This window comes from Abramis brama, assembly GCF_963993115.1.
Source record: "Abramis brama genome assembly, chromosome: 22".
NCBI classification, from domain to species: Eukaryota; Metazoa; Chordata; class Actinopteri; order Cypriniformes; family Leuciscidae; genus Abramis; species Abramis brama.
Window position 1 is genome coordinate 21,103,192 of NC_139984.1, and position 19,599 is coordinate 21,122,790.

General features: G+C 39.7%; 2 protein-coding genes across 5 annotated transcripts; one reads left to right on the forward strand and one right to left on the reverse strand.

The window, feature by feature from the left end:
• Positions 1-432: 432 nt before the first annotated feature.
• Positions 433-13,227, reverse strand: wnt10b (wingless-type MMTV integration site family, member 10b). Of its 4 annotated transcripts, XM_084098593.1 has the most exons (5): positions 13,092-13,227; positions 12,601-12,780; positions 4,908-5,170; positions 3,159-3,610; positions 433-2,630 (listed from the first exon to the last, which is right to left on the reverse strand). In XM_084098593.1, the coding sequence occupies exons 3-5, from the start codon at positions 5,068-5,070 to the stop codon at positions 2,139-2,141; spliced, it is 1,107 nt and encodes a 368-aa protein (XP_083954719.1). In that variant the 5' UTR covers positions 5,071-5,170; positions 12,601-12,780; positions 13,092-13,227; the 3' UTR covers positions 433-2,138. The 4 variants fall into 4 exon arrangements, with proteins under 4 accessions (XP_083954719.1, XP_083954718.1, XP_083954720.1 ...); XM_084098592.1 differs by lacking the exon at positions 12,601-12,780 and having other exon boundaries at positions 13,092-13,164; XM_084098594.1 differs by lacking the exons at positions 12,601-12,780; positions 13,092-13,227 and adding an exon at positions 6,517-6,649.
• On the forward strand, positions 10,161-16,045 carry wnt1 (wingless-type MMTV integration site family, member 1). The gene is made up of 5 exons (XM_084098595.1): positions 10,161-10,778; positions 11,391-11,496; positions 12,630-12,883; positions 13,039-13,304; positions 13,548-16,045. Exons 1-5 carry the CDS (start codon positions 10,769-10,771, stop codon positions 14,037-14,039), a joined length of 1,128 nt encoding a protein of 375 aa, XP_083954721.1. The 5' UTR covers positions 10,161-10,768; the 3' UTR covers positions 14,040-16,045.
• Positions 16,046-19,599: the final 3,554 nt, after the last annotated feature.

A 19,599-nucleotide genomic window follows, 5' to 3' on the forward strand; every position in this document is an offset into this window, starting at 1 on the left:
GCACATATCTATCTATCTATCTATCTATCTATCTATCTATCTATCTATCTATCTATCTATCTATCTATCTATCTATCTATCTATCTGTCTGTCTGTCTGTCTGTCTGTCTGTCTATCTATCTGTATGTATGGTAACTAACCGAAATATTTCATATGACCCAACATTAGTTCAATGCCCTTTTGTCTTAACTGTGGCAGTCTGGTTGTCATTATTCTTGATGCTGTCAGTATGTTGCTTTGTATGTGTGATTGGCTGCACTGCATTATAGGGGGAGGTGTCTATGGCCGTCCAATTTCTCTGTCTCACACATGGGAGAAACAGCGACAGGAAATTCCCTCTTGCAGCAGCTCCAGGGTGAAATGATAAAGGAATAAAGAAATACAAACCAGATATCTAGTGCTTTATCATTCCACACCACTCTTTCTCCAGTTCTCTTTCACTCCCATCGTTTATTGCCAGAGGAAATACCACAAGAAGCGAGTTCGATAAAGCCAGCAGACCGTAGGTGGTCACGTCACTCAATCGCCAGCCGCCACAGCGCATCCTCATTAGAGAGTCTCGTGAGGAAACGTACAGAAAAACTCATTTATTCTTAAGGTGTTTGTGATTGTTGTGCAATCACAGAACTCAGACAGAGTGTAGACATCAGAAGCGGGCCTGTGTTTAGTTAGGAAATCACAGTGGTCCAGTCTCTGACGGCTGCAGATGCAGATTCACAGACAAGGACAAACAGTACTCAGCAGCACATGGCACAACTTTGGACAGCTGATCCCTGTAAGACAGGTTCATGCCTTAATCTGCTTATAGAACTCTTATGAAAGCCTATCCCTGTTGTCCATTATGAGAGGTCAGATTCAGTTAAAAAAAAAAAATCTCCAGAAGAGAAGAATTATATCTAAAACGGCGATCTATGACCCCTCTTCTGTTCTAGAGGGTCTTTTATGGTTCTAAAACCAGTGTGATTATACACACACAATAAACCAAGAAAGGTTCCTTAACATTAAAATTGAGGATTGAATTCTTAACATATTACAACAATAAATTCTCTACACTCTCCTTGAAAATGCAAAAGGCGGCAATATATGAAAGTTAATTTATCCATATAATTCATTTGATTTCCTAAGCATCGCTTAATCAAAATGAAAGTTTTAAGACTGTATACATCAATTTCACTGTAATAAGATAGTAATGGCAACTGTTTAAATACAGCTTAACACAGGACTTTAGAGTATGAATGTCTTCCATTCTTGCATCAAAGGCATCTGGCATCCAATATTGTTCAGCAGTATGAGATGAGATGTGACTGTTTTTAATCAGCTGCAAAAAATCCACGGGAGGCACAAGTGTTCTCCAGTCGTTCCTTCACTCTATCCATCTCCGTTTTCTGATTGGTCTGTCTCTATAAAGGTTAGGATGGGGTTACACAGCATATCAACTTCACAATTGTCCTGGTTTTCATAAAAACCAACCAAACTCAGACCCCTACACAAGGCACATTCTCTGTCGATGGCCAAGATTTGCTCCAGACTTGGGAAAGTTTCTTATGAAATGGCACTGAAATGTTCCATTCAATTATCAGAGCCACTGATTCTTCACGATCAACGTGGGCAAAGATCATAACGCTGCAAGATACAATGTTTTGAAACCTCAACCCAACTCAGATGGTTTTTCACCATCGTAAATGATTACAACATAAACTTCTCAAACATTTTGCCAAAAGTAAGGAATATACATTAAGTGCACTTTTGAAAAAACTCATTTCAAGGTAGACCGTAGCAGTGCCTATATTTTGCAGGAATAATTTGTTCCTGCTGTTGTGCCTTGTTATTTGGAGGAGTGCAGATGGCGTTTGGGCCTTTTGCATGCTGGAGGCTGAAGATTCCAAGTGAGGAAAAAAAGACAAATGACATGAGTCACCTCCTCCTCAATCTCTGACTTGGCATTTTGAGAATAACAACAGCAACACAACTCAAATGGATCCCAGATGATGGAGGTTAAAAGAAGGAGAGAAATGGATAAACAGACACACCGTGGGAGAGCCAAACACACAGGCAGTCACATTCGGTATGGCAGGCTACAGGTTGTTGCCTCCCGGTGCAAAAACAAGGAAATGGAGATTTGGACCAAGGTGGGTCATTCACTTGCACACATTAACCCACTCCGAAACTCTGCACTCCTCACAGAGCACGTAGCAGCACCAGTGGAAGCGGCAGTGACACCGTTCACTGCGTGCCTGTTTGAGGATGTTGTGTCCGCGGCCGCAGCACAGCGACCCGCAGCCGTCCATGCTGGGGCTGCTCTTGTTGCAGATGCGACCCTGCGTGCCCAGCGAGTCCACCTCGGGCTCGTGGTCGCAGAAGTCAGGGGACTTCTCGAAGAACACTAACTCGCGCGAGATGCTGCGTCGCCCGCCTCTGAGCTGATCTGAGCCGACGCTCACGCCAGTTCGAGAGTTGAATACCCCGTTGTTCTTGTTCTGAGAGTTTATGAAGATGGCGGTCATGAATTTCTCCCGTAGCAGTGACCCCACCAGCCGGAATTCAGGAGAAACATACCAGCAGGTCTTGAACTGGCAGCTGCCAGATGTGCCATGGCACTTGCACTTTCTTTTCATGTTGTCAGTAACTACCTGTTAAGGTCAAAAACATAATAAAAATAATATAGTATATGTGTATTTTAAAGTTAGTAATCAAATGCTTAACACCGTGTCCTAACCAGGAATGAGTGATCCAACAAGCAATTTGACAAGTACTAGTGATAGTGTCTACAATAAGAAAAAAAAGTTTGAGACAGCAGTTTAAAACAAGATCTATCTATCTATCTATCTATCTATCTATCTATCTATCTATTAAAAATCTAGTGACACATGCACCAAGTTTTAAAAAATGCATTTTTTACTTCATGTCCCTCCAAAAAAAGTTACATTTAAATTCAGAAATTAAAAACATTTGGATGTATAAATTGCATTTGCATGTGTTTTTGGATAAATGAATAGATTAAAAAACAGTGTCATTGACCCACAATCCCAACCCAAAACTCCAATATACATTTATTATTTCACGCCCGTTTAGGACACAGTTGTCATTGTTTGAAAGACCATATAATGCAATACAGATTATTAGAAATGATTATTAGATTTGAACATATAAAACCACACCTGTCTGCCCACTCTATTATTGTGAATCCGCATACGAGCGTGTATATCACGAGGAGATCCTCTGGAATCCAGCCAATCCCTAGAGAACCGCACGCCAACACGAACATCGTGACTACAGCCTCCCCACTCCCAGCTGTCCTGTAACGTTGTGACCTCATCTGGTAAGGGTTTGAGGAGACTGACGGGGTGGGACGAGCGCAGGTTGGCCGGCAGACCGCCCTGGAGTGAACTGAACTCGGGTGTGTTCTCTCCTGCACCTGCTATGGACACTCCACTCCTCTGAAAAGTCTGAAGTTGGAGCTGGGTTAACTTGAGACGGATTTTGTCATCGTCCAGGTGACGTTTAGCCTCGCAACCACACCCGCGCAACTTACCGAGGCTGCAGGCCGAAGCCACCGAGTGCATGACACCTGCAGCCAGCAGCGACAGCGAGAAGGCGCTCTCTCGGAAACCTGGGATGAAAGAGAGCACTTTTAAGGGCCGTTCACACCAAGGACAATTAGCCAACGATAAGACAACGATATTAGCGTATACATTAATGGACGATAACATGCTGTTTATAGACCTTAGTCAGGGTAGCACCATATTCATTTTTGACAGGAAATAAAATTAGGCTGTGAGGGATAGAATTACAGTGCGTTCAATGGACTGTACTGTTGTTTAACAACATATCGATTGTTCAGCTGATGAAACATCTAAAAAAATAAAATACAATAAAACTTAAAAAGAGTTTTACAAGTTGTGAATTGTGACAATTACGTGATCTGGGACCTGTACACTGTGTGTGCCACTGTAAAGACTAAGGCTGCATCCGAAATCGCATACTTCCCCACTATATAGTAGCCGAAAAACAGTATGTGATAAAAGAAGTATGTCTGAATTTACGGTACTCATAAAAGAGGAGGCAAAAAGTACCCGGATGACCTAATTGCCGGCGATATTCTGAAGTGAGCATTCGATGGGCACTTTACTCTCCCATGAGGCCACGGGAGAGGATTTATGAATAGCAGTGAAGTGACGTACAGTAACTGACGCTGGTAGGTCACATGATAATGACAGCATGGTTAATGTAGTATGTGCAGATTATATTCATACTACACACACTTATACTACATAGAACATACTTTTTTAGCAGCTGTGAAGTAATTACTTATTCAAAATAAGTACCTACTCAACAGCGTATGCGATTTCGGACGCAGCCAATGTCTATACCTCACAGCCTCATTTTCATCCTCATTAAATTCAATATGGCGTCTAACCTGACTAAGCTGTGCTGCAGTTTTGTCGTCTGCCTCTTTAAATGTTTAAGAATTTTAAAGTTGGATGGATTCTGATTGGCTGGGGGTTTTTTTTCCTGAAAAGTGATTCCAATGATATAGTTCCTCTGTGACGTTATAGTTGTGGTGTGCCCACTAATAAATTTAGAACGATTTTTAAAACTATCTTTATAGTTATGGTCCTTAGTGTGAATGGGCCTTTACATAGCAAATAAAACTGCCAAGAGAGTAAACAGAGCCTTCAGAAAGTGAAGTGCGCACGAGCCAGCTGGTGATATAATTATCTATATGATCTTTATCTAAAATCTCATAAAATATGTTTTCCATGGCGCAAATGCGTTAAACAATGACTCAACGCTGATATTTGCTTCTCTGACATTTGTAGCATTTCAATGCCCGGATTATGACTGTATTGGCTCTCTCTACAACTTCAGCTTCAGCACTTCCCATGCCCCTTTTGCCATCCACTCACCCCTGTTGAGAATGGCACTCTGATGGGGCAACTTGCCATGGTTCTCCAAGGAGGAGCAGTTCCAGCGCTGGTCTCTGAGCTGGTGTTGGCATTCGTGAATAGCAACCTGAATGCCCTGCAGAGCAGAGGCTGTGACATCAGGGCTGCGCACACACAGACGCATCTGTTTTTTGGTCAGGCCAGCCAGTCGTAAACACACTGCGTTGGGGGTAAGCACTGGCTCTCCTGCCACCTTCAGGCCAAGGATGTCATTGCCCAGCACCCTGAGAAAGGAGAAAATTAATTTTATAGCAGTGATATCATTATGAAGTAACACCGCATGCAGTAAATATTGCAGAAGGCTGGTGTTACTTAGCATCACATGTGGTCTTTTTTAAATGACTCACATATGTGAAGAAATTATGACAATGAATTCAGTCATTAGCGAGACGCAGGAAAGATTGTAAAAGGAATGGATGTTTTTATGGTGCCATATTCATTTCAAATGATGTGATCAATACATGCTTACTGGAACATTTTAAATATGGCAAAGAAAGAAGTGACAAATTCTAGAGATTCAGCAGTTCAAGTGCACTGCCACTCAAACAAGGCTGTGACCTTGCAAGAGGCATACATAAAACATCTATGAATATTCAAACGCCCTGGTTTCTATCAGTGTCTTGGCATGCCTGAAGATAATCTGATGAGAAAATGACTATATGGAAAAGATTTGTGGGAAGTACTATATCCAAATCATAACACACTGATGTTAATAAATACTTTATGCCCACTGACAGTTTTGAGAAAAGTGAGAGAGCTTACATAAGTTTCACAGCTACAGTAAAATTAAAACTCTTTCTGGTAACAATTACCAGAATTGTGTCTATTCTATTAGTAGGAAAACCAAAATGAATTGTTACTATTAAAATGAGTGAAAAAGGTACCAGCAACAGTTGGAATACAACTGAACAGTATCTGAACTACAGATTCCCATTTATTCAATGCCAAGCAAGCATGTGCAATTTGTTTCCAGTAACAATGGAGGAGTCACTTGTCTAGTAGCAAAGGAATAAGTACTATGTAAATAAATCAGTAGCCTTTTATTGACTTGAAAATTATATACTTGGAAAAAACAAATACTAAAATATAATTAAAAACAAATACTAGTAACATTAATATAGAAGTTACGGTTATACTTTATTTTAAGGTGTCCTTGTTACAGTGTAATAATACATTTAAGTACTAAGTAATATTAATTAACTACATGTACTTACTAGGGCTGGGATTATTTGCATGTAATTATGCATCATTTATAGTAATTACTTTAGAAACTACATGTAACGTGTAACAATAACACTGTAAAACAAAGTGTTACCGAAGTTACATTAAAATAGATACTAGTTGGTTTTAGATATAAGTAGTTTACTAAGGAGGTTACTAGTTTTAGACAGCCTACTACCGCTGTTACACGTTACCTGACATATTTTATTAAATAATAATAGCTAATAATCATGCAAATGACAATTTGAGGCTATTGTACATAATCATGTTTTTGAATCCCTGGCTTTCCAAAACAAACATGATTTACTCCAGCAGATCCCATGAAAGGGATCTATACCTTTCTACTTACGTGAACGCAGGTGACAGAAGCGCAGCAGTCACAATCAGGACTCGTCCCAAACACTGTCTGTGAGGTAACTCCATTGCGCTGAAAGCTTTTCTCGACGGGACATTAAAACACCTGTGGGATCGCTTTATGGGCGAACTGGAAATGACTTTTGTGCGAGGAGCGGAGTTGAGCAAGCAGCATTTGATGAAGCTTGGGACTGGAGCGTGTATGTCACTGAGGAGGAGGGGGCGCCGTCGGGGTGGGCAAACATCGCCTGAGGCGCTTGTTTTTAAACACGATGAAAAAGTAGCGAGGCCTGTCAAATTCTCCATATTCCTGAAACTGCATGTGATGTGATGTCTACCAATATTATTCATGCTGAAAGAGTATAAATCTGGCTATGAATAAACCAATTATTGGTTGTTTTCAGTAGCCACACTCCAACACTGCCACTGAAACAATATTGACAACATTGAATATATTTAAATCTTGTTTGGTATCAAGTGCATTGAACAACACGTGACTGACAATAGACATGTTGTCAATGGAAGCCTATTTTTACCATCCAATTTTTTTTTTCCTAGGCTACCACAGCCTATTTTTTTTTTAATTGGTTGTATTTATTTCTACTTTTTACACAGTAAAAACATTAAATAGATTATCATTTTGTTTAGCCTATTATTACTAGGCTATTTGTGCCATTACATTTATGCAAAACTGTTACGATCTAAACGGCGAATTTATTGTCATCTTTGTTTCGGGCAATAGGCTCCTTGTTGATCACTTGAAAATAAATGGCTGCTATGTAAGTAATTTATGCCAACCACATATAATATGCAATTTGCTTTACATTACTGTTGTTTCCTGTTAAAGTGTTGTAATGGCATTCTCGGGTGCCGTTTTTGAAGAACCCCCAAATGATGCCATGTATCGGTATACCTGATTAAATAGAAAAGTATAATTCAGGTAAATAAATAAATAAATAGTCAATTAAAAAATTTAAATAAGATTTTAATTGCAGCTTTAAGTTTGAAGTAGGCTAGGCTAACATTCATTTGGTGCCCAATGACAATCTGCAATAAATTCGTTTCCGTTTTTTGAATTGAATTAATGATGAACATTTGAGTTGAAACTATGCAAACTCATTAAATCGAGTAAATTTACATTAATTGATGGTGTACACTGCCTCTAGTGTGTAACTTGATGCATCGCTGTTACACTTCTAGAACTTGTCCGTTGTCAAGTGTTACCATTTGCAAGCTGTTAATTTTTATATTGTCCGCTGTCTATTTCTGTTTTTTTGTTTTGTTTTTGTTTTTTACAGTGTAGGCCTATTATCTGACCTGCAATACTGCAGAACTTGTGAAAAGACATTTTGCTACCCCGTAAACATGTTTGTCAACTATAAGCTAAACTAAACTAAGAGTCATTCATATAGGCTACAATGAGCAGGGCAGCAGCAGGCAGGCGTGCGACTCTTCTCGAACAATGCGAGGTGCGTGTGCGCGTTCATGTGTCCGCCCATCCTCCCACTCCGAATCAGTTCAACAGTTCACCGTGCAGCCCTAGTGACGTTTCACTTTAATTAGGCCCACATTCATCATTTTCCCCGACACTCTTAATGAGAAGGCTTTGCTGACTGTTGCTGCCGGAGATAGCCTAGAGCACTACTGGAAAATAGACTTATTTCGTTTGTTTGTCTACACGTCTGAGTTTGTGCGTATAATTAGTCCCATAACTGACCATGATGGAGAGGTTTTTTGTTAAGACTCATTGAAAGGGATGCGCAATTACATAGTGGGCCAACAAATTATGCATAATGCACATAATAAGTTTGTTCAATATACAAGCTGTCAGTGTTTTTTATTTTTTTCTAGTTGAGACGTGATATGATACAAGAAGACCTGAACACTGAATGTATGAATAAACCAGAATTTTTAAGGCATTAGCAGTTTACAAGATTAAGGGATTATCGTGTTGGTGGTCAGCTATGCACTATGCGCAGCAGGTGAAAAAAAAAACTCTTTAACTGACCCTATAGGAGCATCTTGCGTCTTATCTTTATTAATATTACTATTAACAGTAGTAGAATTGGGATTAATGTCATGAAATTGAGTTAAATCCACCCTTAACCATACTTAACACAGAATCCTGACAACAGTTCTTGGTTTTGGGCTAATCACCTCCTATTCTGGAAGATCAATTCTTGTATTGGAGCTAATCACCTCTATTCCTCTTCTTAAGCTCTGGCAATGAAAAGTGCATTAGCATTTTGCCATGGCGTGTATATCTAAGTGGCTTAAAAAGTGATTTGAAGTTGATTTGTATATAAAAGGCGTCCCTTTAACCGGATTGCCGCTAATCTGCGCCGCATCGCGCATGAGTGTTTCAGGAAAACCTGTTTAAGATCCTTCAAGAGTATAAGAGCAGGCTAAGCCCAGAAAAGCAGCCCTCATTAAATACCACTAACAAAAGCGCACTTCCTTCAGTTAGCCATTTACTTCAATCCCTCAGAGAAAAAAGTGCGCTCTCTTTCTCCCAGATTCTTTCATGGCGACATCAAACACCTTATATATATGATTAAAACACGTTGATTTAATATTTGCCACTTGATCATAATTCTTTGTGCAGACGACTGCATACCACAAATGTATGGAGTCAAAACTGACAGCAAGATACTATTTTATTCGTGCCTTTAGTGACCATATGCGATCAAGGGAGGTCTGCAGTCCAGATGGTGAACAGTTTTATCATGACTATTTCTCCTGTGGTGTCACACTGTAAACTCAGATGTGTTGAGTTATTTATCTGTAACAATTTCTTATTTTATTCGTTGTCGCAAACGACGAAGAATGGCCTATTACTGAGTGTTGTAACACCATCAGTGTAACCAATTAGAAATGAGCTTGCATGGGGTTAAATTACTATTAGAAGTTGTAAGACTCTGAAAACAATTAAAGATTTATAGAATTAATTTTGAGGTTAAAAGGTGTGTAACATCGTCTGTATAGTTATAGCCTATATTTTATAAAATGTTTAGCATTTATTTACCTTTGAATTAAATGATTAAAATGAAATGAGGATGGGGTGGTGATGGAATAATTATTTTGAACAAATACATTTGATAACCATAATAAATAAATGTGCAAAATTTAAAATGTCCACGTTTTCTATTACTGTTACAATCAACGTATCGTTACAACCCAACATCCCTCATTGAAGTTGACATTAATTTACAAAGTTTAGTGATAAATTGTAGACATCTAACCCATTTAATTTGTAGCAAACAAATATAGCCTAGGCAATAGGCATATGCATAAATATATAAAAATCTGAGACACAACACAAAAAAGTAGTTGTTTGAAACAAAAGATTGTTACACTCTCCGGTCAATCCTCATTTAAAATGAGAAACTGAAGCAGCATTAGAACTGCCCCATGTCTTTAATATTCTCCGTTTCATTTAGCCCAGATTTTTGACCATAATCATAGCATGACGTTTCCACTTGATGTGCTTTATTCAGGCTAAAGTACTAACGGGTGAGTGCAGAGCGCAAGCATGGACATCTATAAAAACACTTTTTACGCACAAAGAGGGAGGAGACGCAGTTAAGGGAGTAATGCATGCACTCCGGGTAAAAAAAAGCCAGTTTAGATGTTTTATATTCCCTTCTTACAGTAACCGTGTCGAGACAGCATCCACGCAGAAGGAACTGCAGACACAAATGGCGCGCGCGCGCACACTCACTGCAATGAGAAGGAATAAATCTGCTCTGCATATACTGAAGACGCCTGAAGGAACTGTATTTTATATGATTTCGCTTGAATGTATCTGAGGAATCTCTAGACGAGGATTACAAAATGATATGTAATTTAAAGCGCCTATAACGGATCTTTTCTTCATCTCCTCTCCTTTATGTCGGGTTTTGCCTCCTGTATTCATTGTGCCCAATGAGAAGAATTAAGCTATCCGTCCATTCAGTTCCACTCAAAAGGAGGGAGGAAAAAAAACAGAGGGAGATGAGAGCAGCAAATCCCTTTTTTATTCATCTTGTAGCGTTCAATAAGTGAACAATGTGTCGCCTATCAGTCACCGAGGGGATCAGGTCTTCGGGACTGTCCCACGCGCTCAGTGCTGTGAGCAGAGCATCACTAACACACAGACTGTAAGAGCAGCAGCAGCAGTTGCACTGGCATCCCATCCAGGACCCTTTCTGTGACTTCTACACTGATTTTATGAATAAACATTGACCCGCGCTGTCAGTCGCACTGGAATGTGGAGTGGTAAGTGGATGCGTAATGCAACCAAATTGCTTGTTTATTTATTATTATTATTTAATTTTAGAATGTCAAAAATAAATGTTCTTTATAGCACCAAAAAAATCATTTTGGACAGTACAGGGTTTCGTGTGTTGCTGTATGGTTCTTTGGAGACTAAAAACTTCTTGATGTTGGGTTCTTTAGATAAGCATATTAGTTCCTATGTTCTTTAAAACATCATATGGTGTTCGAAAGAACTAAAGAAATGTATGGCATCTGGACTATATTGGCTCTAAACCTTTAAAGTTTGTTTTTTCTTTATAAGTGCAGACTATTTTTAGTTGAGCCACATACAGAATCCTGACATTAGTATTTTGATATTCGTGTAAAACTTATAAAACACATATGTAAACAAAAGCGTATTTCTATAAATTCGCCATGCGCTAAAAGGCTAAAATAAAACATAAATCTCATAATTTCATTGCACTACACTAATTATTTTGCTATTTTTATTAATTTCATAATTGTTAAGATGCTCACCAGCTCCTCTAATATATTAAGACATAACATAGACTGACATCGTGTATTATTGCAGGAATGTCATTTGAGGTTAATTGGTTAACTTTGCCCTTTCAGATATCATGCGGGTCCTCGCGTTGCTTCTCGCAGTCAAAGCGGCATGTGTCCTCCTGGTCTCCTCTCTCACTGGCACAGGGGCGGTCAACAACAGCGGCCGGTGGTGGTAAGATACAGCAGGCCTTTAATATATTTAGCTACTATGACATTTAGTGTCATGTATATATAGTTGTATAGCATGTACATCCTAGAATGTGAATAATTAGTGCTCTTTTTCTTTTGGCTGGTGCACAATGTCTATGATAAATATCTAAGTCTCTTAGATGCTTAGTGCATTATACGGTAGTAGGCCCGAATTAAACAATCAAAGATATTAGACAAGCTAAAGATTTATAATGTCATTCCGTTGTTTGAAGTGAAACACTGTGTTAGCATGCGAAGGGCATATGCGGAGCTTCATTGTTATTTTATTTTATATAGGCCATATAAAAAAACATATTATTAATATTATAAGTATATATTATAAGTCAAACTAATTTCCCAAACAAATGAATGCATTCTCAGCCTGTTTACTCAGAGCCACTGCTTGCGCGCGCACGCTCTCTCTCTCTCTCTCCCTCACTCGGGTTCTCTCTGTCATTTTGACAGTGTGGCTTGAACACGGGACAAGATTTTTCAATCCAATGTGGGATAAATTAAATGCGGATTTATTTTATGGCTGGGAGCAGTTCCTTTCCAGGTCGTTTTCAGGGTCGAATTCGTGTAATGTGCTGAGCGTTCCGGAGTAGGTTAAAACTAGACACGACATATGAGCCAAAGCCTTAAAGCTGTACGTATATGGCATAATAGCGGTCAAGGGGGAATTAAAAATTAAAAATGATAAACGCTGATTGATACACTACAAAGGATGAAGTTCTTCTTTCTTCTTCCTTCTTTTACCTATATAAATAAAAATGTATATATTATTTTATATTATAATCAGTTTGATTATATATACATATATATATATACATATATATATATATATATATATATATATATATATATATATATATATATATATACATATATATATACATATATATATATATATATATTATATAGCCTATATACATACGTATAGGCTATATATATTTATCTCACAAACCAAAAGGCAAACATACAGAATAAATGAGAATCTTATAAAATGGTCTAAAGCCCCAAGACCTTAATTTACAAAGTTTTAGCATTTCTGTCCATTCAGATGAGAAATGGCCTTTTTCCAACTTACCAAATTAAATTTTTCGTTTTCTCCACCAGGGGTATTGTGAATGTGGCATCCTCAGGCAATCTCCTCACCAACTCTAAGAATGTACAGTTGGTGCTGGACCCAAGCTTGGCGTTGTTAAGTCGTCGTCAGAGAAAACTGATCCGACAAAACCCTGGCATCTTGCACGCCATTGCAGCAGGCCTGCATACAGCCATCAAGGAATGCAAATGGCAGTTTCGTAACCGGCGCTGGAACTGTCCGACCACCCACAGCCCCAACGTCTTTGGCAAAATTGTCAATCGAGGTGAGCATGGTTTCTCAGAGTGGCAGTATGAAAGCTTTAAACGATGTGCTGAACACTGTTCATATCTCATACCGTGAAATAAGAGAATATATAATTACACATTAATATTATCTGGATGGAGACGAGATTGTAAGTTGTGCTTATTGTTTTGTTAGGTTGCCGTGAGACTGCATTTGTGTTTGCCATCACAAGTGCTGGTGTTACTCACGCTGTGGCTCGGTCCTGCTCTGAGGGGGCCATTGAGTCCTGCACCTGCGACTACCGGCGCCGAGGTCCTGGAGGGCCAGACTGGCACTGGGGAGGCTGCAGCGACAATGTGGAATTTGGCAGGATGTTCGGACGAGAGTTTGTGGATTCCAGTGAGAAGGGCAGAGATCTACGGTATTTGACCAACCTGCACAACAATGAAGCAGGAAGAATGGTAAGAGACCCCTTAAACACTCAAGTCTCCGAGGCCATTTGTCTCATCAAATTACCAGTATGTCAGAAATAGATTTATCAATAAATGGATTTTCCAAAAGTACAGATGGAAAGCTACTAAAATAACAGTTTTATCAGTTCAAAATGTCCAGAATTTCAATATAAATGTATAAATTATTACAGTATTTGCTGTTGTTGTTCTTGTATTCAACAGATTCATTCATTTTCTCTCCTCTCCCCACAGACAGTCGCATCAGAAATGCAACAAGAGTGCAAGTGCCATGGGATGTCCGGGTCCTGCACTGTGCGAACGTGCTGGATGAGACTGCCCAGCTTCCGCGTAGTGGGAGACTTTCTCAAGGACCGTTTCGATGGCGCATCCCGAGTCGTGTACGGCAACAAAGGCAGCAATCGTGCATCCCATCGAGCCGACCCCCGCCACCTGGAACCGGAGAATCCAGCACATAAGCTCCCTTCGGTTCGGGACCTGGTCTACTTTGAAAAGTCGCCCAACTTCTGTTCCTACAATGGCAAAACAGGCACGCATGGCACATCGGGACGTACCTGCAACAGTTCCTCGCCGGCGCTGGATGGGTGCGAGCTGCTGTGTTGTGGAAGGGGATACAAGACTCGAATGGAGCAGGTCACAGAAAGATGCCACTGTACTTTCCACTGGTGTTGTCACGTGAGCTGCCTCAACTGCACCAGTACACAGACTGTCCATCAGTGTCTATGATGAACAAACACAACAAACTGAGAAACCAGAGACAAAGGGTCCCAAGCTGGGTAAAAAAAAGGGGCCACTGGGGTATCTGGAGGTTATAGAGGAATGAATAAACATGTTAAGTTTAAATACTGGAGAAAAGAGACAGGATGGCAAGGTTAAAAGGGACTGAACACAATCTGTTGGTTGAATAGGCAAGTATATTCAATGTATTAACTACTGAGAACAGTTCAAAAGTTCATGAGCAGAACTCTTAGCTGATGGTAGGTCTTGAAAAACAATATTTTGGTGATGTTACTACAGCATAGGGCTTCAAATGGTAAGAAATGGGTCGAGAACCACTACACACTGCGCAACTATGAGCAGAAAAAAGCGTTCACGTAGGCCCCATTTAAAATTTAGGGTGCTGAACCACCAAGTCCTGAGGTTCTAGCTTGTCTTTTCCTCTCCTGATCTCCATCTCTGGTACTCTGGGGAACATAGAAGCTAGAAAGTAGTAACTGGACACAGTTTGACAGATGTTCCTGTGGTTAGCGAACCACAAGCATGCTCTCTCATAAACCAGTGCAAAATTCTAACAAGAGGGCGGTTCTTTAAAATATTTTAGCGTTTTGTTTTCTTTAGCTGCAGTCCTACTCGTCTCACATAAAACTGTGTGAAGTGCTTCTCAAGGGATGGGGCTTCCTTTTCCGATTACTATGTAGCGGAATCCCGAACTCGGCCCAACCTCTCGTGATTTCCCATTCGGACCTGCCATACTTCCCGTCACTGCTTTGAGTCTCCTGCCATTTTTTAATACCATTTATTATTATGTGGTATACCATGTTATTGTACTGATGGAAAAGTATTGGGAAGAGAAAAATTAAGATTGACCTGAGATTGACTCGTCGATTCAGCTTTGACAGAATTATGTTTACTATTACAGAAGAAGACTTCTGTCAGAAGTTGTCAAAGACACTACATCGATTACGCACAAGTACATACTAGTTTTAAAAAAAGTGTGTAAAGATAATCCTGTAAATGCCCTACTACCTAGTTTACAGTGGACAAACAGTTCACATTTATGTTTTTGAAAGAGCCACAATTATGGAAACTGTATTTTGTATATCAGCTAACATGACCAAAATGTTGTAAATATTATAAATAGATATGATCTATATATTTATGCAGCAACTTGCAATGTGAGAAAATGACTTAATCTGAAAGTGGGGTGAATACACTATTATTATTTACAATTTTATGAGTAATTCCATCCAGTTGTGTGCTAACTTATACAGATGGTCACAAATGGATGATCAAAACGAGGCCACATACATCTCAGAGACATGATTACTTTGTCAAATGCCTGATTTGCTTGTCTCTTGACACTTGTGTTTTACATGCACTGAACACCATCTTTTAATATTGTGAATGAAAAGTATTTATTATTGTATGATGGCTTTTTTTGTTAGAAAAAGGTAAAAACGCTGATAAAATGAAATATTTTAGCTCAGTTTAGAAAAGTTGTTTTCATATAGAGTAATAGCACAATAAAGTTTATATTTTCATTATCTGTGTTTTCAGAGAACCCCTCATTTGAGCAGAATAACAGGTTCGTCTTTCCATATGTTCCACAGAATATTCTCCTCAGCTTAGTTTATGATCTATCAATCATTTCTCAGAACCACAACCTGGTATGACAGGGTATGTCTAAAGCACTTAACCTAAAATCAACAATGTGAGTGTGCAAAGTATATCCGTTCCTCTAAACATCATTCCCACCACCAAAAGCACAAGACCAGCCCTCTTCATCGAACAGTTAAGCACCCTAAATCCACAGTAACCGCTGAGGGAATTTGGGCAGTGGTGTAACACAGCGTTAAATCTGTATGTTTTCAAAACACTAGCGGTTTTGCTTCACTTACTTAATATCAGAAACAAAATAAAGAAATGGTATTAGAAATAATGACAGGTTGCGTTGTCCCCGCCCTGCTGCCGAGGCCAGCGCGACCGCAAGAGTTTGGATGAAGGCAGACGATTCTTTCTCTCACCCACCGCAACATATCGCAGGGCCACTGAAGGTCAGCCAGACGGAGTGCAGCACCGCTGTAGTCGTCACATCCGCATCCCAGAACACACAGCGATGGGAGAGGATGAGAGGAGAAATAGGATCTGGAATGCTGACAGGATAAAAGAGAAAGCTTATAACTGATAGAAAGAAAAGGGGGGAAAAAAAACACAGAGATATAATAAATATAAACATAGATTAAACATTTTTATGATATAAAATACAAATTTTAAAACGTTTTTGAAAGTCTTTTATGATCACCAAGACTGCATTTATTTAATGAAAAATACAGTAAAAACAGTAATATTGTGAAATATTGTTACATTTTAAAATAACTGTTTTCTATTATGATATATTTTAAAATGCAATTTATTCCTGTGATGGCTAAGATGAATTTTCAGCATCATTACTCCAGTCTTCAGTGTCACATGATCCTCCAGAAATCATTCTAATATGCTGCTTTGATGCTCAAGAAACATTCCTTCTTATTATAAATGTTGAAAACAGTCCTGCTGCGTAATATTGTTGTGGAAACCGTGATACACTACCACTCAAATGTTTGAGATTCAAATACTTTTATTCCAAAAGGATTGAATTGATCAAAAGTGACAAAGACATTTATAATTTTACAAAAGATTTCTATTTTAAAATAAATACAGTTTTTTTAAACTTTCTATTCATCAAAGATTCCTGAAAAAATGCACCATGGTTTCCATAAAAATATTAAGCAGCAAAAACTGTTTTCAACATGAATAATAATAAGAACCATCATTAACAATTGAGCAGCAATAATAATTGGTCAAATCTGAGCATTAAATCAGCATAATGATTTCTGAAGGATCATGTGACATTCATGTGAGTAATTCAGCTTTACAATCACAGGAATAAAAATAAATAAAATTATATATATATTCATTCAAATAGAAAATGGATATTTAAAATTGCAGTAATATTTCACAATATTACTATTTTACTGTATTTTTTTTTATCAAATAAATGGAGCCTTGGTGAGCATAAAAGACTTCTTAAAAAAACAAAAATAAATAAATTCTGAATTATTCCAAACTTTTGACTGGTGGTGTAGTTATACGAGACAAAAACAATGCACGTTATACATACTTTCTTTGAAAGCCGTAACCTTGTGGGCTGCACTTCTACATATTGCATAGTAGCGCCTCCGACGATCTGAGTTTGGATCTTAGCTCGATGTCCAATCATAGTCCTTTCACTTCTTGTCTCAACACGCCAAAAAATATATAACTAAAAAGCTTCCCTACTTGAATGGTAAATAATGCTGAATAAAATAGAAATAACAAATGAAACTGATCTTTGACTTTACAGGAAGTTTCTGTATGCATGTGCATTATAAGGCAAAATAATGAAACAATACGAAGCATTAATAAAAATGGTAAAGATATAGTGAGAATAAGGAGAGAAGGATAAAAAAAGGGGATAAAGAAGCAAAGTCAGGCTGCATTCCCAGGCACTGGTGGGATGAGGGAGGCGGAGGGTGGAGGGTTACTGTCATTGTGGGAGTGCTGAAGAGTCACTGATAATTAGCTCAATTAGTGACAAAGGCAGTGTAATAAATACCGACTTAGTGTCTGGGTCCCTGCTGTCCACTCTCTACACGGCCTGTGATGCAGCCAGGGACTGACGGACAATTCATTAAACCGACAAAATACCCCACCGTCCAGGCGTGACGCTGCGAGTTAGCCTCCTACAGGCCCGGCCCATTGTTCTAATTGTCTGGGTTGGAGTCGCTTTCTGGCCATCTCCTCCTCGCCCCCTCCTTCGTCCTCTTCTTTCAAAAAACCCAAGGAGTTAATGCCCCTACCTAACTCTGTAAGTAGGTGATCGGCAGGTTGGGGGAAAGAAAAAAATGGAAAGAGTTACTCGGGAGGGAGGGGTGCAGTGGGATTAGGGTCCGAGGGTTGCCCGGGAGTGTGAAGACCGGCCCCGATCGGAATGTCGTAGAGATGAGTCCAGAAGCTCGGATGCGGGACAAAGCGAGAGTTAATTAGGAAAGATTGAAGGAGTTGGCGACAATGGGCCGCCACCCGAGTCGAGATGAAATTGCTTCCGCGGATTATTGGGGAGCGAGTGTGTGGGTTGCGGAGATGTGTGCGCCGGGAGGGGTTCGAGCAGGCTTGGATTGATGGCTGCCCCTCTGGTTAGGGAATAGGGGACAGGGGAGGCTGACCGGCTGTTCCCACAGTCTGTTCTGCAGCAGCCACCTTTGACACACGGGCCTGCCAGGCGGCAAGCAGGGAGGGAGGCTGGGAAAGGGAGGCATCTCGAAACACAAGAAAAAAATAAATTCATTTCTCTTTCAATGCCAATAAGGAGCGTGATGGACATATGCAACCGACGAGTCAAAAAGCACAAAGTCGCAGATTGCGATACATGTAAAACCGCAAGCTGAAAACTCTTTAACACTCTACATCTCCATTTAGTAACATGGTCGAGAGGGTTTATGAATTGCCTTTTTCCTTAATTGGAGCGCTCTGCTCTTTTTCCAAAACTGAGCAATAAAGTTTTAATTCGATAAGTGCCCTTGAGAGTCTCTGAAGAACTTCGAGAAACTTAACCTTCCAGTCGTGGTTTGAAGCTAATAGAATAATGGCAAAAAATTAAATCACTTGATAAAAATCCAAAACAAAACCTCACTGGGTTGGACTGAGTAAGAGTTTGGCTAAGCGATGTTGTTGTAGAATGACTACTTTCCATTTGAGGAAAGAAAAGAGTCACTTTAAACTCAAAGGAACAGTACAGCAAACAGGTACATGATATTATGGACCACAAAAAAAAAACGTGGCAAGCAGCTTCTTCCAAAAATTCGGGGAGATTGTTTTCCCTCTAAGCTCGGGGCCTATTCAAAGGGTTGAGGAACAGGCTGACGGGCAAAATGGACCAAAGAGATGGAATGTGAGCAAAGTTCGAGTCACCGTGCTGAATGGAGCACAGTGGAGCAGTGGTCACATGCAGGGCTGATGCAGTGTGGGCGCATGGGTTCAACAGAATGTGTGGATTTTGCACAAACCCAAAGAGGGAGGAAAAAACACTGGTACCTCAAGACAAGAATCCCAACATTCTTTAGTGTCAGCCCTGATGAGAATGGTTTCGGCAGCGCAGCATGCCTGGGATTATGCGCGTCTACGAGTGTGTGTGATAATTGCGAGGTGTGTAAGTGTGGTTGTGTGTGGATCTCGGAGTGCCTGGGCATGGCAGCTGGGAAGCAGGCAGAATCCAGGAGATTTGAACCCTACACGCTGCCTGACCCTCTCAGCAGATGGTGGCTCCAGAGAAACTGCCATCTTACATCACAAAGGCTCTAGTCTTGTAACATCTCCATCATGCGCTCGTACGCTGCCTTGCAACTGCTCCTTGAGGAGGAGAAATGTTAAAGATGACAGGGCATTAGTTGGCATCATTGTTTAGAAATCATAATGCAATTAGATGTATGATCACTGATCTAACAGATCATTTGATTTGATTCATATGGGCACAACTTTAATTTAAAGG

What these genes read in the sequence shown, in the direction of transcription:
- wnt10b (XM_084098591.1), bottom strand. Translation starts at nt 5,265, where the DNA reads ATGCTAAGTAACACCAGCCTTCTGCAATATTTACTGCATGCGGTGTTA. An exon ending in GAGTGCCATTCTCAACAGGG is followed by an intron (nt 3,611 to 4,907) that starts GTGAGTGGATGG and finishes CTTTCATCCCAG; the next exon opens with GTTTCCGAGAGAGCGCCTTC. An exon ending in ATAATAGAGTGGGCAGACAG is followed by an intron (nt 2,631 to 3,158) that starts GTGTGGTTTTAT and finishes TGACCTTAACAG; the next exon opens with GTAGTTACTGACAACATGAA.
- wnt1 (XM_084098595.1), top strand. An exon ending in AACAACAGCGGCCGGTGGTG is followed by an intron (nt 11,497 to 12,629) that starts GTAAGATACAGC and finishes TTTCTCCACCAG; the next exon opens with GGGTATTGTGAATGTGGCAT. An exon ending in TGGCAAAATTGTCAATCGAG is followed by an intron (nt 12,884 to 13,038) that starts GTGAGCATGGTT and finishes TTGTTTTGTTAG; the next exon opens with GTTGCCGTGAGACTGCATTT.